The sequence below is a fragment of the Cyrtonyx montezumae genome, unplaced genomic scaffold (assembly GCF_038088225.1).
Source record: "Cyrtonyx montezumae isolate F1298 unplaced genomic scaffold, pur_monq_1.0 scaffold_18, whole genome shotgun sequence".
Taxonomy (NCBI): domain Eukaryota; kingdom Metazoa; phylum Chordata; class Aves; order Galliformes; family Odontophoridae; genus Cyrtonyx; species Cyrtonyx montezumae.
The window spans coordinates 12,676,887-12,703,735 of record NW_027071914.1 but is presented as its reverse complement, the minus strand read 5'-3'; the positions used below and the strand labels follow the sequence as shown (position 1 = coordinate 12,703,735).

General features: G+C 55.0%; 1 protein-coding gene across 3 annotated transcripts; it reads right to left on the bottom strand.

The window, feature by feature from the left end:
• Positions 1 to 2,392: 2,392 nt before the first annotated feature.
• Positions 2,393 to 25,613, bottom strand: CAMK2A (calcium/calmodulin dependent protein kinase II alpha). Of its 3 annotated transcripts, none has more exons than XM_065734734.1 (19): positions 25,428 to 25,613; positions 21,047 to 21,141; positions 19,462 to 19,521; positions 17,260 to 17,314; positions 16,836 to 16,901; positions 15,965 to 16,037; positions 15,750 to 15,852; positions 15,498 to 15,581; positions 15,267 to 15,361; positions 14,776 to 14,898; positions 14,607 to 14,690; positions 13,861 to 13,903; positions 12,617 to 12,657; positions 9,471 to 9,503; positions 8,346 to 8,394; positions 7,674 to 7,749; positions 6,887 to 6,981; positions 6,112 to 6,349; positions 2,393 to 5,902 (listed from the first exon to the last, which is right to left on the bottom strand). In XM_065734734.1, the coding sequence occupies exons 1-18, from the start codon at positions 25,487 to 25,489 to the stop codon at positions 6,117 to 6,119; spliced, it is 1,470 nt and encodes a 489-aa protein (XP_065590806.1). In that variant the 5' UTR covers positions 25,490 to 25,613; the 3' UTR covers positions 2,393 to 5,902; positions 6,112 to 6,116. The 3 variants fall into 3 exon arrangements, with proteins under 3 accessions (XP_065590806.1, XP_065590804.1, XP_065590805.1); XM_065734732.1 differs by having other exon boundaries at positions 6,121 to 6,349; positions 25,428 to 25,563; XM_065734733.1 differs by lacking the exon at positions 9,471 to 9,503 and having other exon boundaries at positions 25,428 to 25,563.
• Positions 25,614 to 26,849: the final 1,236 nt, after the last annotated feature.

The window sequence follows — 26,849 nt, the reverse complement described above, 5'->3', positions numbered from 1 at the left end:
CAAGGGGGTTCCAGGCACGTGGGGCACAGACCCCCGACGTATTGTCCAGTGCAACTCTGTTCTGCTCAGATAATCAAGAATAAACAGAAAAGTGAGGGCTTATGCCTGGATTATGCATGCAGCCCTTATGCACTGGGTTATTATCTCCAGGGCAAACCTGGCATGGAGCTTTTCTCTTCAGGGGAGAAACCAGCCACCCCTCCAGCAGCAGCCAGCAGCAATCTGCGCTGCTCCTCAGTGACCCTTCCCCAGCGGTGTGGGGGATTTAATTATATCCTTTGCACCTCTCAATCCGTGGGGATGTTCTCCAACATGTCCTTCTCCTGCTGCCGTCCTCCCCACGCTGGAGGCATGGAGCATACTCCAGCTTGCTTCCCAGCTGGCACTGACCTTTCTTCTTCTTCATCAGACCCCTTCCCTGGGGCCATGGGGCCCTGGCAGCACGACCATGCCACAAAGCACCTCCGTCCGCTGGCCCCTGGGTTAATCATTAGAGGCCGGCCATAAAAGTGTCGCTGATGGAAAGTTCAGGCTGTGGCGGCTGGGGAGTGGGGAGGGCCTGCCATAAACGTTTATGGCCCCAATGAATCCTCGCTCTAACCTTGACACTATTTGCTGAGCGGGAGGCCTTGGGAGGTCATGGTGCTGCCCAGCCACTGTGGTGTGTGGGCTGGGGGACCCCGGCCGGCCTGGCCCCACTGGGACACGGATAGGATGTGATGGAGCAGGTGGGCTCGAGCACTTCGTGGTGTCTCTGCTGGCTACCATGCACTGGAGGCATTCAGGACACCCTCACAGGCTCTGCAGATGGAGGATTTTGAAGCTGGCCACTCTGCTCCAGCCTTAGCATGCATGACTCCATGGGGTCCTGGCCACGGGGCCCACATTCCCCCAAGAATCCCACAGGCGCTTTGGCTGGGCTCACTGCTGCGTGGCGGTTGCAGGTGCAGTGTGAAGGACAGGGCAGGGACACACGCAGCACTGCATCCACCCCTACACCTCCATGCCTTCCACCCTCTGGGGAACACCCTGCTCTGCCACGCCATGACCTTGTAGCAACGCTTTTTGGCACGGAGTGACAAGAACACAGCCAAGGGGCACTGGTTGGCCTTGGAACAGGCATCTCCCCGCTTCCCCCCAGCACAGCCTTCTGCTGACACCTCGTGGGGCCACAGTACCACTGCAGGCCCGGAGCCCTGCCCTGCCAGGTCACCCCCAAGTTCTTCTTGCTGCTCAGAGCATCCCAGCACTGTGCTCCTGCCATCCTGCACTGGGGACAGCCAGGGCTGGGGGTGACATGAAGCTCTCAGGGTGAGCCCAGGCCACGCTGCTTTCGAGGGCAGCGATGGAGCGATGCAGACGGTCCGAGTCACTGCAGTGACGGAGAATCATCCGTTTCCATGCTCAGAAGTTGTCAGCTATTTATTGCACTTGAACACCAAGAATAAAACGGACAGTCGCCCTCCCGCCCCGCACCCGGTCCCCCTGCTGCCCTCCCCACGTATCGCATCCGAGTTGAGCAGTGATCGTTCTGTTCGCAGCCACAGGTTTTGAAAACAAAGGAAAAGGAAACTACACCAACCCTTCCCCTCCCCTCCCCTGGCATTGAGTGCCCACTGAACCCAACGTGGTAGCACCACTCGAAGGATTGAGCGAGCGTACAAAAAGAGAAAGGCTTCAGCTGCAACTGTACGGACTTACAGACACAGGGGAAGGGCAGCCACCCCTCCCCAGGGCCTGGTTTGTGTTGCTCGACAAAGCTTGCTATACTCTTAATTAGTACATATATTTTTCGCAGTCATCTTAAATAAATATTTCCATAGAGAATTCCTTTATGTATGTATATATATATATATATTTATATATATATTATATAAGAGAGATCTCTTTTTTTTTCTTAAACCACTGTTAATGTATTTTCCCTGCTTGTCCAAAAAAAAAAAAAAAAAAAAAAGTAATGTTACAAAAACCCTAAAATTGTGCAACAGTTAGAAAAAGGGGACAACAACTCAAAGAAGGAAGGAGCCACTCAATACAGCCCCCTCCATGCCCCCTCTTCTGGGCCTAAGGGCAGAAAGGACTGTCAGCTGAGGGTGGTGGCCTCTGGGGGACAGATGGCACAGAGGCCAATGTCCCCTGCTTTGATGTGCCCACAGCCTGTTCAAAATCCGAGTTTCCCCGTCTGGAACAAAAGGGCCTACACTTTTGGAAATGGGCAATGGGAAAGCCTTTGTCCAGCTAGCAGGAGTGTGTCATTTGCATCAAGAGAGTTCTGTAGAACATGAGAAGTGTCCCATGATGGAAGATCAAGGGTTAGCCTAGCTCCTGGGGTGATCAGAGGATTTGGTTGTGGGATTTTCTGCTGGCAGAGAGCTCTTGGTCCATGTGGTGTTTCCCAGCTGTCCATGAGCTCCAAGCGCTGCCAGCTCCATCCTCTGTGCCTCTATGGGGTCATAAACTGATTTTGGATGAAGGGAGAAGAGGCAAGTTTGTGGAGTTTGGTGCCTGGCAGATGGAGTATTTATTTGGGAAGGGGAGAGAGCTGTCCTGGCTGTCCTGAAGTAGGACATTAAGTGATCTCTGGCCTTGAGGATAATGGGGACAGAAGGCCCATGGCGGTAAACTCCAACCCAAGAAGGTAGCCTCATCCACACTGCATATCGGGGACATCTCCTGGACCTTGTCACCACTTGGTGACAAAACTGGGGGGATTGCTGAGACAGTACCAGATAGCATGCAATACTAAGTTGGTGCCAACAGCACGAACACTCTCTAGCAAGAACATCTGGTATAGGTGTAACTGCAGCATCCCTTGCTCTGCAAGCCAAAAAAAGGCTGTAACAGTTGATTATGTTGATTTTTTTAATTAAGTTTTCCTGCAAGTTCAGGCAAAATCAAGAAATGCAAAGGAAGACAGACAAGATTTTTTTCACCATGGCTACTAAAAGAAAAGATGTTGGTTTATCAGTGCTTGTTCAGAGATGCTCTGGGGATACAGAAACATGCTCTGGAGAACCAGGGCAAGGTGGGGAGAGAAACCAGGCAGAACAGACCTCTAAAGTGCAGGTGCTTAACGCTGCCAACTTGGGCAGGTTGGGAAGTTGGGTCTTCCTTGGTCAGGCTTTGGCTTGACAGGAAGACTAGAAAGAGTTGGAAACTCTAGTTCCCTTTGAAGAATTGGGAGCATTTTGGGTGTTGCAAAGACATCCAGGTGCCTCACAAAGAACCTGTCCCTGAAGAGATGGTGGTAGGGAAGCCTCAAGGAGGAGAAACCACCTCCAAAAAAAACAGCTCAAAGCCTCTCTGGTAACCAAGATGTTCTCAACTAGCAACCACCTAAAGTGGGCTCCCAGTAAAAGGTCACTGCATCTACACCACCATTCCATCTGTCAGACCCAACAACACAGCCCCTGTCCCAGCCCTTTCTCCAGCAGTAGCTGCTGGAGCAGCTATGCCATCAGGGCCCAAAGCTGTTGGCAGCTCCAAAACTAGGCTAAGCCCCTCAGCCTTCTCCTTTCTTGCCAGTTTCTTGCCAACACCAGTCTGCAATAAAGCTCTGACATCAGGAGGTGGACAAGACCCTTGCCCTGGCTGGCTTCAGAGCCAATGCTGGAGAGAAGGAGGGAGAACTGTGAAAGAGCTGAATCCTTCCTTTAAAAATGAAAATAATATATATTTGTCAGCACTACACAACTACAGGAAAAAACACGGGTCTGTGAAAACACCCCAACTCTACCTTAAAAGCTTATTCTCTCCCTGAATAGATGTCCCCACTCTGGGGGCAATTCTTGCAAGCCAACATAGCTCCATGGTCAACCAGCAGAGGTCCACCAAAGACAAGAGGACACATACTTGCATCTGAAGAGGACCTGTGAGATATCTTCCCAAAAAGACATCTCCTATACACAATGCCAGCAACAGTCACAGCCCCTGCACAGTGGGATGCAACAAAAACTTCTCACAGCCTCTTAATACCCCAACGGTTTGGATTTCTGCCCCTCCATCCAATAGGAAAATATTTTTGCAGTCTGCAAGGACACGGCTGCATTTGGCGAGGCAGCCACCCCTGCCAAGACAAAGAGCAAAGCATTCAAAACCACAGAAAAGGCAAAATGCACACCCAGAATTTACATGGAGAAAACAGTTCCTTTTTTTTTTTTCTTTTTTTTTTTTCCATGGATTTTTTTAATGTCCAAAACAAGTGTTTGGTTTTTGTGTTTTGTTTTTTTTTTGTTAATTTCTTCATTTTTCAACACACGCACCGTCTAGAAAGTTAAACGCCATGCAGATGAAGAGAGTGCAGCTAGAAAGTCCTCGGGGCAGCAGCACTGCAGGAGCCCCCTGTCAACGAGCAAAGGGCTTCCATTGGAAAAAGACAACAAGAAGCGGAAGCATTGCTGGAAAATCCACCGCCCTTGCGTCTCTCAGACCTCTACCTGATGGCAGAGGGGCAAGACCAAAACTCCCTGTCCTGGCCCTGCCTTCCATCCTAAAAACCAAACCCTGGTGGCTCAGAAGAGTCCCCTTCTGGGTTTGCCATGCAAGCGGTCCCCTGGGTACAGAAGCCTGGGGACGTTGTTGTCCCAGGGACATGGCTGCCCTGGGGACAGGGTGCCCTGGTGTCTTTGCCTGCTGGCAGCCCTGGTGGGAGTGGCGCGGTGTTGCAACCCCTCTCCAAATGTAAACGCAACGAAAAACAGCAACCCCCCAAAAACCCCCCCACCCCCTGACCCCAAACAGTTGAATGTTTCTAGTTATTACATAAAGATCCATTTCAGCAAATACTCAAAATCAAGTTACGAAATACACGGTAGGTTGTTTTCTTTTTCCTATAAAAAGGCATGCGCTGAAAGTAGAAGATAGCTAAAGGCTTGTTTGTTTCTTCAAAGCACAACCAGATTCTGCAGAGTTTTGTCACTAAAGCTTGCATTCCTCATCTTTGCTGGAAGGTGTCATGTGGGCAATGGTGTCTGTGTCTCCAATCAGTGGCCAGCTCGGCTACCTTGGCCTTGGTGCCATGGGGAGCTGCAGATGCTGCATGCGAGGGGCTGGGGGACAGGATCCAATGGGATGGGAGCAGGGTGTGGGACAGTTGTGTTGCCCCAAGCCCAACTGGGGCTGGGAGAGCTCTCTGGGCTGTGTCGGTGTGGTTATAAATAGTGGTCACCTTTCTCCTCTTTTTCCCCAGTTTTGTCAGTCCCTGCTCCCAGGAGAGAAGGGAAGAAGGAGGGAGAGCATCCTGGTAGCTTGCTGAGGCGCAAATCTACTTACCCTCCTGGGAAGAGAAAACACCAGGACACCTTTACTCACTCATCCACGCATTCCCCTCCTCACCCAAGATGCACAGAAGTTGAATTTTGCAAATGGTTTAAAACCCAGGTTCCCTGGCCAAGGCTTCTGGGATGTGTGAGCTCAGGGCAGCGGGGCAGGGACCTTGATAGCAGCAAGGCAAAATCCATCAGTGTGCGGAGGGTGTGCAGCACAGAGCAGCTCTCCACGACCTCCTCTTCTTTGGGGAGCCGTCAGCAGAAGTGGGGATGGAGGTGGATGATGAGTCCTATCCCAATTCGTGGGATGTAAGGGACTGCAGGGCTGTATGGGGGCCATGCAGCCCAGGGTGAAGGTTTTTTGCCACGGCAGGCATCAAGTGCTCAGATTTAGGTTCACATTTTTTCTTTTCTTCATTCATGCAAAAGGAGGGGGCCTGGTGAAAGGAGATGGAGATGGGATGCTTGAAAGTGCCATTGAGGCCGTTGCACGTGTGCAGTGAGAAGCGAGGGACTATTCCAGCAGGAACCAAGCAGCAGAGCCAACAGCCAAAGTCCTGTAGGTGAAGAGTTGGAGGGGTCTCCCCTGGCAGTCAGTCAGTGACAAACCCAGCACAGGCCTGACCACGCTTCAGCTGCAAAACACCAACGGGCGGAGCAGGATGTTGCTTCAGCCATCACTCCAGCACACCATCCCTCTCCCTCTGCCCTCTCGTGACCACTGCCCACCTCCTCCCCACCACAAATCCTACAGGTGTGCTCCTTGGGACAGGAACCCAACCCCATTTTCACCCCCTCCTCCCCCTCCACACCCCTTTCCGGGTCGCAGTCCCTGGAGGCTCACAGGGCTTACTGCGGTAGGACAGAGGGTGCGCCGGATCTGTGGAAGTGGACGATCTGCCATTTGCCATCCCGGCGGTGCCAGATGCGGGTCTCTTCAGACTGGGCAGTGCGGGGGATGCCCCCTGCGTCCACGTACTGCGTGATGCGGATGTAGGCGATGCAGGCGGACTCGTCTCCCATCAGGTGAATGTGGGGGTTCAGGATCGTCGTGTGCACAGGCTTGCTGTTTCGGGACCACACTGGAAAGGGGATAATTGGGGTGGCCTGAGGCAGGGGAAGGACTTTGGGTGGCTTCTCAATGTGGAAGGGGAGATCCTGGGGTTAGAAGACTGAGGACACAATGGGCTCAGGATGGGTGCATCTAGAGAGCTACAAGAGGTAACGGCCATAAGTTGCACCGGGTTGGATATTATGAAAATTTCTTCTTAGAAGGAGTGATGGTGCATTGGAATAGGCTGCACAGGGAGGTGGTGGAGTCACGATCCCTGGAGATGTGCTATAATTATGGAGATGTGGCACTGAGGCATGGTGGTCAGTGGGAACAGTGAGGGTGTGTTGGGGTTGGATTTGGTGATCTTAGAGGTCTTTTCCCAACTTAACGATTCTATGATTCTAACCAAACAGCTCTTTATTCACCGTCTGGGATCTTGCAGCCCAGCTAAAATGCTCCCAAAGCCACCCTTTCCCTCCTCTCTTCAGCAAGCTGTTGGAGGTAGGGACATAGCTGGGTGGTGGGAGGTGGGAAGGGTCCCTCAGGAGGCAAGGGGTCAGCTTACGGTTTTCAAAGTAGAATCGGTGGAAATCCAGGCCTTCCACGAGGTTCCCCAAAGCCTCAGGCTCGAAAGCAGTCATCCCAGGGTCACACATCTTCCTGGGGAGGTGGAAAGGAGAGGGAAGGGAGAGATCATCTCACTGTTTCCAGCAAGATAGTCTATCTTCAAGCAGAAGCCTGGCCTGGTCCTGCAGGAAGCCAACACACTGCTCCCAGCCCAACTTCAGCTGGATGCAGATCCCTCCATCACTCACCACCTCCCTTTAAATCTTCCTAAGTACTGCCGGCTTCTTTGTAAGAGATAAGAGAAAAGCAGCAGGGAAAAATGAATTCTCTCTGCTCTGCATCAAAATATCCCTGCTGCTGTCCTCTGGGGCAGGCAAGCAGACCTGCACTCACTCAGATGCACTAATTAAATAGGCCTTGGACACAGAAAGAGCGCATTCTGAGGAGCTTCAGCTCAGTAAGTAGAGAGCAGTTCTGCTTCCAAGCAGCCTGAGGCGGTCTGGGTGTAACGATACCACAGATGTAATGTTCCTTCTTCCACCATAAATCACACTCGCAGTTATTCATCTTTCTGAAAACCCAGAAAATTGGGCACATCCATGCTAATGAGATCAGAGAGATGTGGTCATCTCAGTGTGACAAATCATGGGGCTGGGAAACTGATGTCCCCTGTGTCTCTTGGATGGTGTCCACGTCCCTCTGCCACGTCACCCTGCCCTTGGCAGCAAAGTCCTTTGGCACTCGCCCAGGGATACTGAGCCTGGCCCAGAACTGAGCACACTCACGTGTAGGACTCGAAGTCACCGTTGCTTATTGCTTCAATCAGCTGCTCTGTCACCTTAATGATTTCTTGCTTCCGTACTGTTGGTTTAAAGAAAAATAAAAAATGAAAATTAAAAATTAAATGAAAAACTGTTTTGTTCATTTGTTTGTTTTTGCTGTGGCTATTGAAAAGACACATGAAAGCCATTTCTAATAGGAAGGAAGACTGCCCTGCACAGAGCATCAGTGGGAACCCCTGCCCTGGGAGGACACACATCCAACTAACACATCTGGCTAACTACTAGCTACTAGTACTGTAGTACTAACTACAACTAGCACATCCTGTGCTACGCCGACATCGCTTAGTTAAGCGACTTTGCAAATTAGCACTGGTAAATTATTCCCTGGGTTATTCTTAGAAAGCTGGTTCTGGCAGGTGGGCAAAAGAGATTTCCCCTGGAAGCTTTTCTCCGAGGGATGTTGGTCTCAAAGGAGTTCAGACCTCAGCAAGAATGCAGTAAGGGAAGGGTATCATCCATTTCCATTCTCGTGAGCCTTTTCTCCTTGCCAGCAGTGTTACAGATACACTGGTGGCGACCCACGGGTGAAGCCACCTATGCTGGCAGTGCACTCTTAAGGACCCCCAAGGCACCATTAGGGGCTGCTAGGCTGATGACCCTGGGGTACCCCCATACCTTTGGTGTCTTCATCCTCAATGGTGGTGTTGGTGCTCTCCGATGATTCCTGAGCAAAGAACAGAGAGGAGACAGCACGGTGAGCCCAGTCTTCTCCCCACGCCAGGAGGAGCTTGTGTGTCCGACAGCCCCCCGAGTCCGACCCCACAGCACTCAGCTGTGCGACTGAACGGCAGCCGAGGAAAACGCCGGCAGGTCCAACCCGTCCTCCACCACAGCTTGAGCGCAGCAGAGCTGGCCAAGCCCCCCAGGCCGTGTGCCAAGGGAACGTGGACTGGGCTGGGGAGGGTCTTGCAGGCCCGGCGCTGCCTGTCCTACTGACGCCTGCAGGGACACAGAGATGGGGCAGGTCCGGGGCAGCTCGGCAGGGTGCTAGGAGGGCAGGGGAAGGGCTGCGCAGGGGTGGAAGACACCATGTTGACTGTACGATAGAGAGAGATGTACAAATTAACAGCGAGGAGGAGCTGGGATGAGAAAGAGGGGACTGTGCAGGAGTGAGAGAGACCACACTGACCGCAGAGTAGGGAAAGAAATGTACAATACAACAGAGTGCTTCCAAGACCCACATGGACCACCGAAGGCTGAGACACAGCTCTTTCCATCAACAGCTGAGCACTAGACAGATTTTCGGGGGGGGGGGGGGGGGGTCTGACCCCCTCCCCATCTCTCTCCAGGAGCCCCATCAAGGCGACTCTGCTAGCGGAGCTAGAGCAATGGCTCAGCTAGCTCTTCCCAGCAGAGCCTTGCTGATGTATTACCCATAATACCCCGATGTAGGTTGGCAAGGTGTCCCATGACCATACAGTCCCCGCAGAGGCATGGAAGGTGTTTCTCCAAGGCTCCTTGGACCGATGCAGCCTGCAGACCTGAGTCAGGAGAACTGGGAGAAACGGCATGAGAACCCATCAGCAAGAACCAGGGCTGGCTTCCCACCAGCCGGTGGCCAGCAAGTGCCTGCACCAACCCTGTGAGTGGGGATTGTGGGTGATACGGCTTTGAGGATGTTCCCTCCAACCCCGGTGGCCCTTCTTCCCTACCCCGAGGTAACTTCCAAAAATGGGGGAAGGCTGGAACATGTGGAAAGGCCCAGCAATATCGGCATTGAGGAAGACGAAGGACACTCACCATTAACTGAACGCTGGAACTGGACTTTCTTTTCTGGAAAAACAAGGAGAAGAGATGGAACAGGAAGAGAGACAGAGTGAGAAAGGCAGAGAGCAGCACGAGAAAGGCAGCAGCTCCTGAGTCAGCCTTCATGGTCCTTGTGGAGGGGCAAGCAAAAGGCACAAGGCCAACTTGGTGCTTGCAGAAGGACGTGCCACCATGCTGCGGGGCCGTGCCAGCTCCCGCCCGCTGTGACCTCACAATCCCTGTTGTTGCTCACCCCAAGGACCTGCCTAACCCAAAGGTCTTACAGGAGTAGGTGACCCTTCTGTTGGCTTTGTGTTCAGGCCTCCAAGCCAACAGGAGCAACATGAGGTGCCTAAACTTTGCTCTGGCAGCTTCGCCACTTGCACAACCTTGTGCTTGGCTGTGAGCACCAAAATGAAGTTGTACAGACTCTACCCATGCGGATCACCAGTGTGGAGACACTCAATTGTCATCTTGGACCTAGACTTGTCTCCAGCACAGAGTTGGCTAGCTTAGAGCCAGCGTGGCTATCACTTCCTGACCCTGCAAGGCAGACACATCATAGGAAGCTGTCCTGGCACAGCTCTGCTGCTCTGAACCAAATTTCCTCCCAAGAGGCAGTCTTACACATCCACACATTCATCTCCATCCTTGACCACTACCACCAGGCTTTAAGGCTTTGAATAAGACCCCATTGCTGCATGTCTGCTTGCAATCCCAAACTACTTCTGGATCCTCCTTCCTTTCCATGCCAAGGACATGCATGCTGGCCTTTCTTCACCTCCAGCTCTCAGGGTACAAATCACATCTGGTGATAGGAAGCATCAGTGCAGGAATTAGGAGCTGCAGTGCCAAATAAGCAGCAGTTTTACCATCATATTTAACAAGGCACCATTTCTGCCTGTCCCATAGGGGGAAAAGAAGCATGCACTGTGCCAAACTCTTGGAAAAATCCATGCAGCAATACATTAGGGTGGATGAACAAGCTGCAGTAGGAAAACTAACATCCAAGACTAACATCTTTCCTCTTCACTTCCTAAATGGCTCCTGCCAGCATCATCGCTGAGTTTCCCCCAAACCGTGTTCTCTTTCACTGAGTCCTTTTTCACTCCTAACCCCTTCTTCCCTGGGACAACAGATGTCCCTGGGGCAGGACAAGCTGCTGTGCTTCAGGAGAATCCTCAGGGGGACGTGCAGCTCCCAGCCTCTGCTAACCAAGGACAGGACACGGGGCAGTAAACTGCAGAAATTTCAGACGCAACAGAATGCAACACAAAGCAGTGACTGCATCGAGTCGGGACATACAGTAACAGGATGCAACATGGGGCAGTGAGCTCATTAATTTTGGACGGGACAGGATGCGACACGGGGCAGTGATTTCATTAGTTTACGATGTGACGAGATGGGACACTACACAGGGCAGTGAAGGTATCATGGCTGCTGGGACCAGAACACCTCCTGGAGACACCAGAACAGGGGCGGAGAGGAATTTGATCCTGGGAGCGCCTTTGTAGGGGAAACCTCCTTGGGAGGGTGCTTTGGGCTCTCCAAGCCTGGGCTAGCACCCTCCTGGTGCCTCAGGCTGTCCCAGGTGGTGTCTCCAGGTGCAGGCAACTCTTCCGACGACAAATCATGCTGCGTGGCCTGGCCCCCAGCCCTCTCCCCACCTGCCCACCCACCCATGCAGGATTCCAGCTCCCTGCCTCACTTTCCCAGTGAGATGGAAGGAAGTGACAAGCTCCCAGCAATGCCCTGCTGTATGCCAGGTGTCTGTGGTGGGCCACCAAAGCTTTGGCCGCAGCAGCCAGCTTCCCAGGCTAACATTCACCCTCAGACTACTTGCAAAGCCAAGAGGGATCTCTGTTAGGAAGCTGGACCAGCAAATAGTCTTCTATCACGGCACCTAGAGATGAAATCAAGGCAATTCCTTTCTGCTGGAAAACACAATTCAGGGCTGTGCATGGTGATGCCTCTCCAGCCACTAATACTTTAAAAAGCATCTCCTGGTTGCAGTCAGCTATGCTCCAGCAACTCGTACTCTGGCACCTCTATGTGGGACTGCAGCTCAGGTGTTTGCAGAAGTAGCAGACGAGGGCTGGCAGGCAGCTTGCTGGGACTCCCGTGGGGCTGTGCAAAGCCAGCAGTCCTGTCCTGGGATTGACATCCCACTGCTCAAGGCAGTTTCCTCTCATGGCAATGCAGTCCATCAGCTTCATGTTGCAGAACAATATCGTGCAGCCAGAATGTTTGATGCTGTGGAGCTGCGTGCAGATTTTGTGTGGTCTCAAACCTTTCAGGTTTGGCATGCCGCGGCCACTTGGTACAATGAGAGGGGAGCAAAAAGCCATCCCAGCCCTTTTGGGCAAAGGAAGAAACCAGCTGAGCACACTGCTCTTCCAAACCCTGCTACTCTCACAGCCCCGTCGCAGGGTCCCTGCAAAAGGACCAGTGGAAGAAAAGAATCTGTGCTGCAGTCGGAGTCCCAGAGCTCTGCCTCACACCTTGCATCCCTGCACTAGAGCAGAGGAATGTGATCATGCAAGTTCTCCACTGCTGAGCCATAGTCTGTGTCCAAAAGGACAAGAGAGAGACTTTAGCATGGGCCAATCTTCCTGCAGCCCTCCAAGCACCAGCTCGTTCCCAGCATATCGCCAAGTCAGAGTGCTCGTATTTTCTGTTTACAGCGAGCACAGGAGATGGGAATGGGATGAGAGGGTTAAACACCTCCACGTACCATTGTGGGGACAGGATGGTGCTGGGGGACCCTGGAGCAGCAGGACTGCACTGGGGTGCATGAGCCCACCACCAGCCTGAAGCCTCAGCTCTGGGTTGCAAAGCCACCTCCGTGGCCCCTTTCCCCCCACTCCATAGCGTGGAACGAGCATGATTTTGGGGCAACGAAGCAGCGGCAAGACCCCACCATGCTCCCTTGCTGCTGGCAGCAGCACCAACCCCTTCCCTCACCACGCTGAAAAGCTGCCGCGGTGGCCCAGGAACATGCTGGTGGCCCGGGGACACACCAGGAAAGCTGTGCCAACAACTACCCTTCAAAGCACAGGGTGTCACAGGGAGCACTGGCATAGCACCAGGACCCCACAGCCAGCACCGGGGAGCGGAGAGTCAGGCGGGAGGGGGCTTACCTTCACGCCGTCATTCTTCTTGTTGCCACCACTTTTGCCTCCTGGAGAGAGGAGGAAGGAGGTGAGCAGAGCCAGGCAGGGCACCAGGACCAGGAGGCCAAGGATCAGCAGCATGATGCCGGGCAGCAGAGCCGTGTGGTGGCTCTCGTCCTCTCGCAGCCCCTCCAGCACAACCCTGTGAGCTCAGGGATGACCTCGCCAGCACCGGCCCGTCCCACCAGAGTGGCTCTCCATGAGCGTCCCCGAACGTCACGGCGAGGCGGTGGGGTGCCCCATAGGGAGCCCTCTGGCCTCGGGTGCTGTCGGCACGGCGCTGGAATGGGCCGCCCGCCTGCCGCCCCTCTAATTTTAGCCCCATGCTGCTGGGATCATGTGCTCCCGGCCCGCCGGCCCGACAGCTGCAGCCCACATTTTGACAATGATGAAAAGCAGATGCCTTTCCCGTGCCCACCTCCGGCTGCTGGCCAAGCTCCAGACCCCTGGGCTGCACCAGGGACCCCACATCCTGGGGTGCCTGTGGGAGCAGTCCCATGCTGATCCTGTTGCCTGCTGGGGTGGGCAGGGGGTACAGGCAACCCCTGGGCTGTGTGGGATGGGAAGCGCTAGGAGAGAAGCTTTTGGGTTTCCTGCTCTTTGATGCTTTGCGCCTTCTGTAACCGGATCCACGCCAGCTGCTGGACTCCTCCAACCCTGCACACGCTGCCCACAAGTGCTAAATATGTCAGCATGATCCCCCCACACCTCCCCATGACAAATGCTGATACCAATCCTGGCTGTGGCCATTAGCACGGCTCCTGGCTGTGCCAGCTGCCCCCAGCTCCGCCTGCCCACCCCAAAACCCAGCTCCTGGGGTGTCTCAGCAAAGCACTCCAAAATTCCCATTTAAAACCAAGACATGCTGTGCTGAGAAACCTGCAGACTGCCATGCTCTGTCCCTGCTCCTGCCTCTCAGTGCAGCCCTGGGGATACAGTGATGTGGGAAGGGAGCAGCATCGCTGCAGGGTCAGCACCTCAAGGTGGGTGAGGTAGGGGGATCCTGCACTGCTGGGGCACCTGGAGGCTCATCCAATGCCTGTTCTGTGCAGAGGATCCAAATCACAAACATCTCCAGGGGGCAGAGCCCAAAAGCACCACCGCCCTGGAGCACCAGGCTGGGCTGCAGCCTCAGCCACACTGTATCTGGGGTGAAGCCCAGGTGCCCCCCAGCTCTGCACCAAGGAGAGGAACCCGGGGACGGCACCTACCGGAGAAGTTCCTGGTGGCCAGCATGGTGGTGAGGATGGCTCCCTGCAACACACAGAAGGCAGAAAGGAAGGGAGTGTGCAGGGCCACCAGGTCCCCATGCTCCCTGTTTGTCACCTGTCCCCCGCACCCCTTGCTGGAAGGAAACTGGCCCACGGGCTGACCCAACCCCTTATCCCTGTCACCAGGGCATTGGGTTGCAGGCTCCGAATCTTCCCTCCGAGATTAAAGAGATATTCAATAACCTGGGGCACATTTTGGTCCTATTCTTTGCTGGCTGGGGCCGGCAGCTGGTGGCAAGGGGCAGCAGAAATGGATGTGATTGCAATGAAAGGGATGGGGATTTTTCACGGTAGCCACCCATAGAGCAACACTGCAAAATAACACCCGCAAAAATGCTGCCCCTTCTCTGTCTGACTCTACTAACTAGTTGCTCAGCGTGTAATGAGATTACTTAGGACTAATTGCCTGCAGTAATGGATTACCATTTTGAAGTGCATGCCTGAACTAATTCGATTACTTGTCTGGCTGAAAAGTAATAACAGTTCATAGCCAGTTTCTTTTCTTGATAATCATGTTAGTAGCCTGCAGCTGCCCTGCTCTGTGCCACACTGTGTTCAGCCTGGAATACTGTGGCTCTGTCTTGTGCAGATCCACACAAATCCTGACCCTCCCCACTCAGTGACCAGCCCCCACAGACCCCACGAAGCATTCTCCACCAGCCTGGGGAGGACAGTGTGCAAATTACCTTTAGCTTTCTCCGGGCATTGAACTTCTTCAGGCAATCCACCGTCTCCTGTCTATGCATGCACGAGGCCACGGTGGCACGGTGCTGGGAGGAGAGAGAGCTGGTTCAGGGCACACGTGTGCGGGATCCCAATGCAAACCCCGGTGCCCCCACAGCTCAGGTCCCTCACCGATATCCAGGGGTGCTTCAGAGCCTCTGCTGCCGTGATGCGCTTGGACGGGTTGATGGTCAGCATCTTGTTGATGAGATCTTTCGCTTCGGGAGTGACGGTGTCCCACTCAGGGGAGGGGAACTGCCAACAGAGGGATTGGGTGAGGAGCAGCAGTCCTTGGTGATAGGGCTGGCTCTCCTCCAGCCCCAGGCAGGAGCAGGCAGAGGGACTCATGGTAGCAAATGGGAAGAGCTGTCAGTTGGAGAGCAGGGCTGGAGAGAGGATAAGCCCCAGGATGAGACCCATCTGTTCTGCAAAGTGGATTGAAAGGTGCCAGTGTGTGCACCTGGGCACGGCATCTCAGTCAGCCCTCTGCAACCAGGGCAGGGGAAGGAAACTCATTCCCATCTGACTCATCCCAGTCACTCTTCTGGAGCAGCAGACTATAATGAGGGGACAGCAGGAGGAAGGGGTGACAGTGGGGGGGACAGCAAGAGAAATGCACTCACGTCATAGGCCCCGGCCTTGATCTGCTGGTAGAGGCGGTGCTGGTCTTCATCCCAGAAGGGCGGGTACCCGACCAGCAGGATGTAGAGGATGACACCTGTGCAGGAGGAGACATGGGGTCAGCAGGTGAGTGAGAGGCACTGCGCTGCTGGATGCGTGAGCAGATCCATGCTAGGGATCAGCCCAAGTCAGGGAGAGAAACTGAGAACATTCTGGAGATTGACTCCCCTTACCACAAGCCCAGAGGTCCACGGCTTTGCCATAGGGATCCTTGCGGAGCACCTCAGGAGAGAGATATCCCGGAGTGCCGGCAAAACCTGCGACAGAGAGCCCATCATACACCCTGCATGCTCCCAGCATCCCCATGCAGTTGGCTTAGGGGTGTTCAGTCCTTCAAGGCCATCCCTGGGGGTGCTCAGTCCTCCAGCCTGATACCATCAGCCCAGCCTAAGCTGTGCCCGGTGGATAACCCACTGTGCACTCACCAAACCAGGCTTGCTGGTCTCCCTCCACCTCAATGGCAAGGCCAAAGTCAGCCAGCTTGACAGCAGCTCCCTTCAGCTTGGAGGCCAGCAGCAGGTTCTCAGGCTGCAGAAGGAGGAGAGGGTGTCAGAGGGGATCTATGGGCTCTTCCAAACCCAGCTGGAGGAAGGATGGATGTGGCCACACCCTCCCACAGACCCATCCCTGCAACCCATACCTTCAGGTCCCGATGGACCACCCCCATCTGGTGGCAGTGCAGGACTGCTTCCAGGATCTGCTGGATGCAGTGGCTGCAAAGAGAGGAGAAATCTCACACCAGTGCCTTAGTCACATTCACATGGCTGCATCTCACGCCCCTGCCCTTCTCCCCATCACCACATCCCACTGCTTCACGATGTCTCTCTCCACCACATGTCACATGATGGTGGTGACCCAACTGCTGGCCACCAACAGGTGAGCACAGAGCTGGCACCAGGAGCTGGAGACTGATGCTGAGGTCACAGTGCCAGCCCAGGTTTGGTCTCTAAAGGAGAACAGAGCAGCTGTGCCCACTGGCCATGCAGCTGATGCTCCAGTCCCATTTTCCCAGCCCTGTCTAACGTGAGTGGCTCTCGTTGTGTCCGTTTGCTTTATGTCAAGTTCATTAAACTCCAGCCCTACTGCGTGCATGGAGAAAGGAAGGGAAAAAGAATGAGGCAATGATAACTTTTGTTCCAAAACAGCTGTCTGCGAGGCAGGTCTTTATTTACATTTATGCTATTTGTATGACGCTAATAAGAGGATGCGTTGGAAGTGGATTCTGTGTAAGCAATCCATTAATTAAAGCTGCTTTTTGTCTAGAAATAAGGGATAGAAGTACCCAGCAACCCCTTGGGTATTTGTATGGACTATGCCCTACACACGGGGCAAAGCCAAGAGGCACAGAGATACCTGGAGACTGCACCCTCAGCCATCCTGCCCCAGACAACCCTCCTTCGGTGAATGTCAGAGCAAGAGCTTGTACTGCAGAAAGCAGAGTGCATAGAGCCCTGGGAAGCTGTGGGGACGTGGGACACTTCTCATCCTTCCCTGCCCAGATCCTTGCTCACCTGGCATCCGCTTCACTGTAGTATTCTCTGGCCACGATGTCCTCAAACAGCTCCCCACCAGTGACCCTGGGACAGAACCGAGGGGTCACACTGGGCATGCAGCAGGGCTGGGGCTGTTCACAGCATGCTCAGCCCTAGTAACCCCCCCAGATATGTTGCCATGCACAAGGTAGTGGGGCAGGGATGGATTGTCATCTGCCTGGCACAGAATAGGATGTGATGGGATATGGGATGGAGAGAACTGATGATGATCAAGTCCAGCTGCCAACTTTAGGGTCACCAAGCCTGGCAGTTCCCTCTCCATGCAGAGAAGAACTCCAAGGCAGCCCAAAGAAGGGCACGGATGAGATGGGAGAGGCCATGGGGCACACTGCCTTGGGGGGAGCATGCAGAGGATTGGAAGATGAGTTTAAATGACACTCACAGGTCAAATATCAGGTAGTGGTGACCCTCTTCAGAGATGCTGTCATGGAGCCTCACTGTGGCAGAGACAGGAGGTTATGGGGTGCCTGGCTCCTTCCATGCTGCCTGGAGAGCCTGGGCACCCATTGGCAGAGCAGGGATACCTGCTGGGAGCTCATCCTCCCCCGCTGCCACTGGCTGGCAGGAGACTCACTCAGCCAAGGGCCTCCGTGAGCCACGGCTCAGAAGTCACATCTAAACTGGGGACAGCCAGGGGTTGGCTGAACTCCCAATTCAGGTCAGGAAAGTGCCAAGCTGCCAACCCAGCCCTGACTCTGACCTGACTCTGTAGTTATTTTTTCCCTCCTGTTCATGACCTTCCTTCTCTCCTTGGGAGCACTCCTGCTGGGGATGCCCAGGAATCATCACGGGAAGAGATTCCCTGAGCAGAAGAGCTCTGTCCCATCCCCCTGCCTGGCTCCTCGCCCTGCTCCAAGGGATGCCCTGCGAGAGCACGTTGCCCTTCAGCAAAGTTCCCACAGCTCAGCAGTCAGACACATAGCAAAGGTGCAGAAATAGGTGGGACAGAGTCTGGTGTGCAAGTCACAGTCTGGCATCGTCTGCCCACATCTCACCTCACTCTGATTTCTCTGGAGCTGTGTGTGTTTAACCCTTTCTCACTGCTCACCTGATACCACTTTCAGCCCATTTCTCCACAGTACACCAGCTGTGCCCTGAGTGGAAACATCCCTCTTGGGCTGTGAATGTTGCTGTAAATGATACAAATCCCATTCCCTGCTCCTTCTTCCCTATGGATGGACTCCACTCTCCCACACTCCATCACCTGTATTTGCTCAGCACTTCTCTCCAACACATAATCTCAGCTTTTCTGCCTCCCTCTGTTGAAAGAATCACATTTCCTCCTGTTTCATCTCATCTGAGAAGGATGTGGGGGGATATTGTGCTGGGATCTTGCTGAATCCAACCGTGTTCAAAAGGGGATTAGGCAAATTCGTTGCGGATGGGGCGGTGTAACTGCAAGCAGATGGTCCGGATACATCCCCTGCTTGGGGAAGTCCCAGCTCCCGTGGCTGCCAGGAGCCAAGGGTATAATGAGGAGCAGCTGCTCTAAGTATATGCGAGAATCTGCTGCTGGCCATAGGCTGAGCACAGCGGCAGCATCAAACTGCTCCGTGCTCAGTGCCAAGAGCTTTGCACACAGCATTGGTACCCACAGTCACAGGGTGGTGGGTGCTCAGAGCTCAAGCTCCAGGACTGGGTGTAGCCAGAATGTCCTGCTCTAGCAAGCCTCCACGGTAATGCAACCTGGTGAAACTGCACTGTTCCTTGCCGAGTGCTGTGCCACAGGGCTGCGGGTGCAGCTGCTTGGTGCAGCCCCTAATGCATGCATGGTGCAAAGCAGAAGCTGGTGCCCGCAGGTTCACGTCTGTGCAAGCCCCATCTGCACAGCCCAGCGTTCCTATGGGAGAAGAGTGCTGGGGAAGCACTGTGGGAAATCGGAGAGAGCTGCACGGCCCCTCGGTGATCACAGCATTCCAGTTTCCCCATGCCCCCGACGGCACCGGCTCTTCTCCCTCTGCTCTCTTCTTACCCCCAGATGCCTTCCATAGGGCTGCAGAATCCCCCTGGGATCTGCATGTCCCACGCTGCTGCAAGGGGACAGCTACTTTGTCCCCCTACCAGCCCTGGACACAGGCAGCCTGCATCAGCATCACTGTCGAGGCTAAGCTTGGGGATTTTTTGCTGCAATTTTCCCCCCTCCCTTCTCTCTCCTCCTGGCCTATTTTTGTCTTTTGCAGGGGCTCAGGAGTTTTCCTGAAACAGCTTTTCCGAAGGAGGCTACTCTCAGATGGACGGCCGGTGGGAAAGTCTTCGCTTCCCCCCCGCCATCGCCTCTCCCACGCCGCACTCTGCTGCTGCTCGGAGCTGGAGCCGCTTTTTGGAGCATGCAGAGGAACACAGCATCCGAGGAGTAAAAATAGTCCCCATGCAGCCCCGCTCCTCCCGCAGGGACGTGCAGCCAACTGGGTTAGTTGGGACCTACTTAGATCCCCCCTGTGCTTAGTGGGGGCCTTTCTGTGCATGACCCCATTTGGAGAAGCTTCTCCCTGGTGAGGAAGAGGACGGAGCCCCGGTGCCCACCCCGCAGCCCCACATTAGGGGTGGTGGGGATGGGGCAGGCAGTGGTGTGGGGTGAGCTTACCAATGTTGGGGTGCTTCAGGAGGCGGCAGATCCGAGCCTCTCGTTCCAGCTTCTGATGGTCTGAAAGAGATAATGGCCCCAAATTAGGGTCTGCTTCCATGCCATAACTGCTTGCTGTCCCCTCCTGCACTATGCCCCACTGTGACCAGCAGCCGTCCCACACAGGTGCTGCATCACTGCAGCCCTGTCTTGGAGACATTTGGTGATAGCAGGAACTCAGCACTGGGAGAGGTGAGGATATAATTAGGGTCGCTGTTTCTCGGCACCGTTGCTGCTACCTTGTGAGTTCACACCCCGCTGTCTCTCACTGCATCAAACCAAATCTGCAACCACTGAGATGTGGGGCAGCCCACTCTGCCTTTAACATGCCTTGGGGGATACTTCCCCTTTCAGAAACCCTTCTTGGGTTTGCTTTTCCTCCACCGGAGACCACATCTGCATGTGGAGAGGGGGAGCGTGTGGCTTAGGCTGTTCTTTCCGCAGCCAAAGTCTACTGTGAGAAGAGGATGGAGGTGTGGGGGGAAAGCGCTTCTCCAGGAGACAGGGGAGCTGCTTTCTGCCCCAGCCACACGGTGACATCGGGCAAGTCACCTTTCCCTGCTCTCTGCCTCAGTTTCCCCATCTGCAGAGATTGGTACTAACCAGCCAAGGGAAAGTGCAGCATTGCTGCTTTCCAGCAAAGCAAAGTGGTTTGCTGAGAAGAAGACAATGGTCACAGAAAGGAGGTGGGGTCAGCAGGGAGGACCCAGCTGCACCTGGCCACAGGTCTGTCTCCCCCACAAATCCAACTGCAGTCTGCACCCAAAAATCATTTATCCTCCTTAATCTGTAGTTTCTCTCCTGCTGGCTCCTCGTTTTGGTAGCCAGGGATGCCCGAAGGCACCCCGGGGTGTCCTGCAGCACCACTCCACCCTGCACACCTCTCCTCCTGACCTTCCACAGCTGAAGGCATATCTCAATGGCACACAGCACTGTGAGATACATCCCTGTGGGGCACATTCTCATGGGAAATATCTTCATGGGATATGTTCCCGTGGGCCATCAGCCCAATGTGTCCCTCTGGGAACAGCTTGCAGCCCAGGGAATGGCCAATCCCATGCCACAGCACTGCACAATGGGGGAGAGCACAGGTCTGTTACCACCAGAAGCCACTGTTTCCAACCAGAAGAGCAGCTAAAATAACCCTGAGGCTCTCTCCAGCCGACAGATGGTGGAAACCTGAGGAGAGGATGGAGAGCAGCAAGCTGTGGGGGATTTCCACCTCCAAACAGGGGTTTGGAGCTGAGCTTCCCAGTTAGGTGTCAGCGCCGCACTGCTTTGGCATGTGCTGGTTTGATTTGAGGTCAGACAGCAGTTTGTCACCATTTTCTGTGCTTCATTTTTGCTTTCAGAGGTGAGTGGTGGCGTCAGAGAGAGCAGCAGGGGCAGGGAATTAATTACAGCCTCGCAGCAGGGCTCCCACTGGCAACGTCTGTGCATTTAATGGCCATCCATGGAGGAGCTCGGGATGGACCACAGTGAGGATGGGGTGGGACAAAGGTCTTCCCTGCCACCAAACCATGCCTTGAGCACCCCCAGCACCTACCTCGGGCAGACAGCTTCTTGGTGTTGATGATTTTGGCTGCATACTCTTGTCCTGCCAACACCTTCACACATCTCCGGACAATGGAGAAAGCACCCCTAGGAAGACAAGGAGCAGAGGGAGGTGAAGGGCTCAGCGTGGGCAAGGACACAGCTCAGTCCTAATGTGCTGGGGAGCAGTGGTGGGGATGGGATGGGGTTGGATGGGATGGGATAGAATGAGATGGGATGGTGTGGGGTGGGATGGCATGGCATGGGTATCAAATGAGGAAGGGCTTTTGAGAGTTGGGGGAAGCAAAGTGAGTAGACCCTGGCACTGCTGTCCCTGGGGACATGGGAAGGCAGAGATAGCCCCGGGGATGGCTGCAGGATTCACCCCTCAGTGCTCTCTTCTCCCTTCCAGCTCTGCTTTACCCAACTACAGGCAGAAAAAGGGCAGAGATTTACCAGGAGCTCCTTGGGGACGCTGGGAATGGACATAGCTGTTGCACAGCACTCAACCACTTCACTCCATGCGTATGAGTGCCTTTGCCTGCTTCAGACCTCACAATCACTGCAGCAATTTGCAGAACCAGCTATGAGCACTCATCATGGCTGCAGGCGACCGGTGCAAGGCCCCTGTGGCTGCAAACTCACTGCTGCAGCAGCACACTGCCCTGCTGAGCACAACCTTTGTACCAGGCTCCCTTTGCTGCCAAACCCCTCCGATCGCTGAAATAACAACTATCAAAAGCAATGCCACCTCCTGCTCCATCTTCCCCCGCTCCTGCTCCATGGCGAGGAATAAAAGGCCGCAGCTCGCGAGCACGCTGCCAAGCAGCAGTGGATAATTGATTGTAGTGGTGGAGGTGGGTGGAGATGGGCAATTTGGGGCTGAGTGAGATCTTTAGCAGAGCAGGCGAGCAGTGGGGTGCAGGAGCCCCGGCAGAGTTGCCAGCCTGTGCAGCATCACCTGCGGCACGTGTCAGAGCAGAGCTGAGGAGGAGAAGGAGTGGAAGGAGCTTGATGCTCCCCATCCTGCAGTTTGATCCTGGCCTCTGGAATAGCTGGGCTGTTCCTATTCCCACAGCCTGGAGGGGTTTGATTGGAAAGGGGGTAAGAAATGCTTCTTATTCCGCTTGCCATGGTGAGGAGGTTGGAGCTGTGCTGGCCCCAGTTCTGCTCACTCTCCCACTGAGAGCCCCATGAGCTCCAGGTGTGGAGGCTCCTTCCCTCCCTGTGACCCATCTTTGCTCTTTTCCTAAAGATTCCCCTTTGCTTTGTGGCAATGCAGTGATGCTCACAGCAGAGAGGACCCAGGTACTCAGCCCAGCTCCAAACCCACTGCAGGGCTCTGCTGCATGATCCTACTGTAGGGCTGGAGGGATGTGGGTGCCCCAAAGCTGGGCCAGAGGCTGGAGGTGCAGGTCTGGGCTATGTCCACACCCCTGGTTAGCAAGAGGGTAACAATAGTCCCTTGTTCTGCATTACTCCTGGATATTCTCAGCCACGAAGGTCCAAGCACTCACAGCTACTCACCCATTCATTTGAGCCCAACCGAGCTATGGGATTAGGGACAGATGCAGTGCAAAGGCACAGGTTGCACACCCTCAGTTGGACCTCGACCCTGCCAGCTCCTACCATTGGGTCCCAGCCCCACAGCCAGTGCCAGTGTCCCCTAGTCCAGGTGTGACCCCCATGCCCTGTCCCCAAGGCCATGTCACCCCCACAGTGGCTCTGACACGGGGATGCTCTGCTCCCCCTCCTTCACACCTTCCCTGCCAGCTCCAGGCTGCGCTGCTGCCGCCCTCCCTCTCTTCAACACCTCCGCCTCCTCCGAGGCATTTTATCTCCTTTCTAGAGAGAAGAGTGTGGGCTGGGGATTTTTTGTTCCTCCGTATCTTTTTATTTTATTTTATTTTATTTTAATGAAAACCCTCTCCTGCAGCTCTGGGAGTGAAGGGGCTGAGTGCACGCTAATTGCCGCCAGCCTCTCCCTGAACCTGCTGCGGGGGTGGATTTGGAGGCACCCGAGGAGCTGCTCTTGCTGTTTGTCCTACTGGGGTGGCTGTGGGCAGGATCCTCTCCCTGCTGCCCCTGTGCTGCCCCCCTCCTTGTCCCATCCCTCATCCTGTGGGCTGCAAGGGTTGGGAGGGAGGGCAGAGGGGGCATGGCAACCCCTTGCCAGCTTGGTGTCAAGCAGGGATGCTGCAGGTGTGGATATCCCCAACAGGGATGTGGCACTGGGTCTGTGTTCCGTGTTTGGGACAGCCCATGGGATGAATATCAGGGTGGTTGGTTGGAAGCTAAAGGGACAGCAAAGGGGTTGGGAACAGCCATCTGGCACCTAATAGCTTTCCCTGGACTTTTTTTGGTGGGTATAAGTCATCCCTGAGAAACACAAGCAGATTGAGGAGGGTGGAGGGGAAGTACTGATCCCCCAGCACATGGCACCAGCTCCTTGGGGTCGTGCATTGGGAATGGCATCACCCTCACTGGCTTCATGGGCAGCCACTGCCGCAACGAGCCGTGCAGTGCTCCATCCTGATTTCCCTTCTTGAGCTCACAGAGCGGAAATTTCCCCCTGGGAAACCACTGATTGTTGAAAGTGTGGGATGCACTGGAAACCATCCCAGTGGAAAATTCCCAACCAGCTCTACAGTACGCTGACAGCCCAGTGAGGTCCCTGACTTGGGAACGTTTCTCAGCCCCATACCTGCTTTTGCTGAACCAAGGGGAGGTGTAGTGGGATGCACGGAGCTGCAGGAGCTGCTGGGCTGAGCTGCTCTGCCTCTGTGTCAGGGAATGCTGGGTGCTCCAGGCTGGCTGGGGTGCAAGCTACCGCTGCAGGCTTTGCTCATTAATTAGTGAAGATGGAGAAACACATCTGTCCATCTGTCTTACCAGGTCTGAGTGCTCACCCCATCTGGCAAAGCCTCACTCCTATCCCAGTCCTCCTCCATCACACACAGCCCAAAAGCTCCTCTCAGTGTTCCTTGCACCGCACCGGGCCCAGCAGCATCCCCACGGGCATGGCTGATCTCCTGACCACCCTCAGAGCCTAGAAAAGCTGGGAAACCTCTGGAAAACCAGGTCTCAAGCCATACCATGCCCCAGGTCCTGGGCACGCCACCTGCAACACCAGCAGGGCTCTCTCCACAGTGCAGAGCTGCTCCCCAGTCACTGCTCCGAAGTCACAGCTGCCCATGGCCCCCAGCACCTGCCCCAACTGCACGTAGATATCTGTGTCCATCAGCACACCCCAGGACCAGTGCTTTGCTCTGCACCACTTTGCAGCAGCAACCTGCTCTCCCATCTGAACGGGGAGCACCAGCTGCATCCCGCCTGGCACGGCGTCCTCCCCTGTGTCAGCCTCTTGATTTTCTCCATCTTGGTCCTCTCCCTTCTCCCTCGCCCCCGTTCTGCACACCCTCTTGCGTGTGGGTGCACATTTCGGCGCAGGCTGCCCGGCGATGCAGGGATGCAGGGCTAGAGCAAGTTTCCATGCCTACAGACAGCCACAGCCACGCATCTGTCTGATCTATCTGACAACGGGCACCTCGCCGGGCAGCATGGGCACCCCGCGCCGAAAAGAGGCACCAAAACCCAACCAAAGCAAAAAGAGGCACACGCCTGCTTCCTTCTGCACTCATTTTACAGCCACCCTCTCCACACTGTGACACGGAGCATCCACCTGCCTAGCACTGAGGACATGTGTGTTGCTGGGACAAACTCCCCATTCTGCCTTGGGGTGCTCAGTGCCCCCCCCAGCACTGCCCCAACTGCCATTCTCTGCACCCACACACGCGTGGATCTGCAGCACGTGGTGCCACGCGGACCCACTGAGCCTTCCCCGCAGCAAAGCAGGGACTGAGGCACAATGTGGGGGCACTCACACATGCGGAAGGGACGGGGAATAGGGTGGGCAGCCCCCTCAGCTCTGAGTGGGGTTGCCACAAGGGCTACCCTGCAGGTTGAGTATCCCGCGGGATGACTCAAACCGGGGGAATCTGCGCAGAGAAATTCCCTAAAGGAACCGGAGTGCGCCCACCGCTGGGCTTTCCCCCTCGCTGTCCCATCCCTCCTCCCGGCAGGGGAAGTTACTGGGGGAGCCGGCAGCATCCTCTTCCAGGAGTGCTTTTTTTTTTTTTTACCATATAAAGGGCAGCTACCCCCTCCCCAGCCACAGAACGAGGTGCATGGGGGCTGTGCCTATTGGCATGCACCCAAACTCAGAAGGAGATGGAACCGGGACTGGCAGACCCCATCCCGACCCCACCGCTCCCCAGTGCTCTGTGCCCATTGCTTTTCCCCATATCTGCTATTCCCAGCCCTGCTGAAGCACTTCCCCAGCCCCGTTCCTGCTCCGAGTGGTGGGGGTACATCCAAGCCCCTCTCCAACTTACTTGCCCAGTTCCTCAAAGAGCTGGTACTCCTCAGTGAAGCGGTTGCAGGTGATGGTGGCCATCCCAAGGGGCTGGCAATGCTCCCTCCCCGGTGCGGAGTTTGGGGCAAGCAGCTCTCCTCTCAATCCCTCCCTCTCCGTGTGCTCCTGGGGCTCTCTCCTCGCCGAGGTAAATAAGGGAATATGTTTGATTGACAAGCCTGGAGATAATGATGAGGGCAATTTGTCTTCTCAGCCTCACAAGCCTTCGTCAGCATCCCCATCCCCATGGTGACCACCGCTGCCAGAAACGCCCTGTTTCTGTTGCCGAGGCAACCGCTTCCCAAACCCATCGCCCGCCCTGGGGACCGCGGCCCTGCTGGGGACCCGGCCCTGGGGGCTGCCTGGGGGTCTCCCAGCCACCACAGGGAGGGGGGCAATTCTGAAATGCAAATCTTAAAGGCACATTAAAGGATGTGGCGGTGGCAGGATAACTGGGGCAAAAAGGGTTTCCATGGAAACCGTGGTTTCTATGTTGCAGGAGGATGCTGTCGCCCTGGCAACTGGTCCGTTTCTACCCCCTCCCTCCCCCCCCCCCCCACCTCCAACTGCAGGCCCTGCTGGTACCCTGCACCAGCGTCCCTGGGGGGCTGCGGGGTGGGGGACGGGCTGCTGCAGAGCGGGGCGGGTGGCAGCAGATGGAGCAAAGTGTGTCAAGAGAAGGCAGCGAAACGATGGCAGCTCCCCAGGTCCCTGAAGCACCCTGCCAGCAGCTGGGCTCCCTCAGTGGGGCTGGCCCCAATTGCTGGCACCCAGAGGTGGCTTGGCCTCAACCGAAGCCAGAAGGGGAGCAAAAAGGGAAGAAAGCAAAAAGTGCTGAATAAAACAGGGTTTTCAGCTAAAAATAAAAAACAAACAAACAAAAGAACAGGAAAAGGGCACTAAAAGTGGTACTCAGAGGCCTCAAAGGAAGGGTTTCCCCCTAAGCCTGCCTCGCTGCCAGCACCCCACCTCCAGCAGGCATCTTGCCTTGCACCCTATGGACTCCTGACCCTCTTGTCCCATTTCTGGTTGTTTTTGTAGCAGGAAAAGGATCGCCAGTGCCCCAGCAGCAGGGACTCTCAGCAGAAGGCATTGCTTTGGGCAGATGAGGTTGGTTTAGTTCTCTTCCAGGCTGCCATGGAAGGGTTAATAGGAAAAGAAAAGGCTCTAACCAGACAAAAATAGGGAGAAATCTTCGAGAGGAGGGAGAGAGAGAGAAGGAGGAGCGGAGAGAGGGAGAGAAGAAAGGAGGTGGAAGTGGAGGAGGACAGCAAGTGGCGGAGTGAGGAAGAGGAGGGGGAGGAGGAGAAAGGTCTAATGGTTTTTCCATTAATTCCATTACCTGTTTTCATCCCCATACCAAGCTGTGAGGGCAGGGGCCCAATTCCCACCCATGGGTGGG

What these genes read in the sequence shown, in the direction of transcription:
- CAMK2A (XM_065734734.1), bottom strand. Translation starts at nt 25,489, where the DNA reads ATGGCCACCATCACCTGCAACCGCTTCACTGAGGAGTACCAGCTCTTT. An exon ending in CTCTTTGAGGAACTGGGCAA is followed by an intron (nt 21,142 to 25,427) that starts GTAAGTTGGAGA and finishes TTGTCTTCCTAG; the next exon opens with GGGTGCTTTCTCCATTGTCC. An exon ending in TACAGTGAAGCGGATGCCAG is followed by an intron (nt 16,038 to 16,835) that starts GTGAGCAAGGAT and finishes CTCTCTTTGCAG; the next exon opens with CCACTGCATCCAGCAGATCC.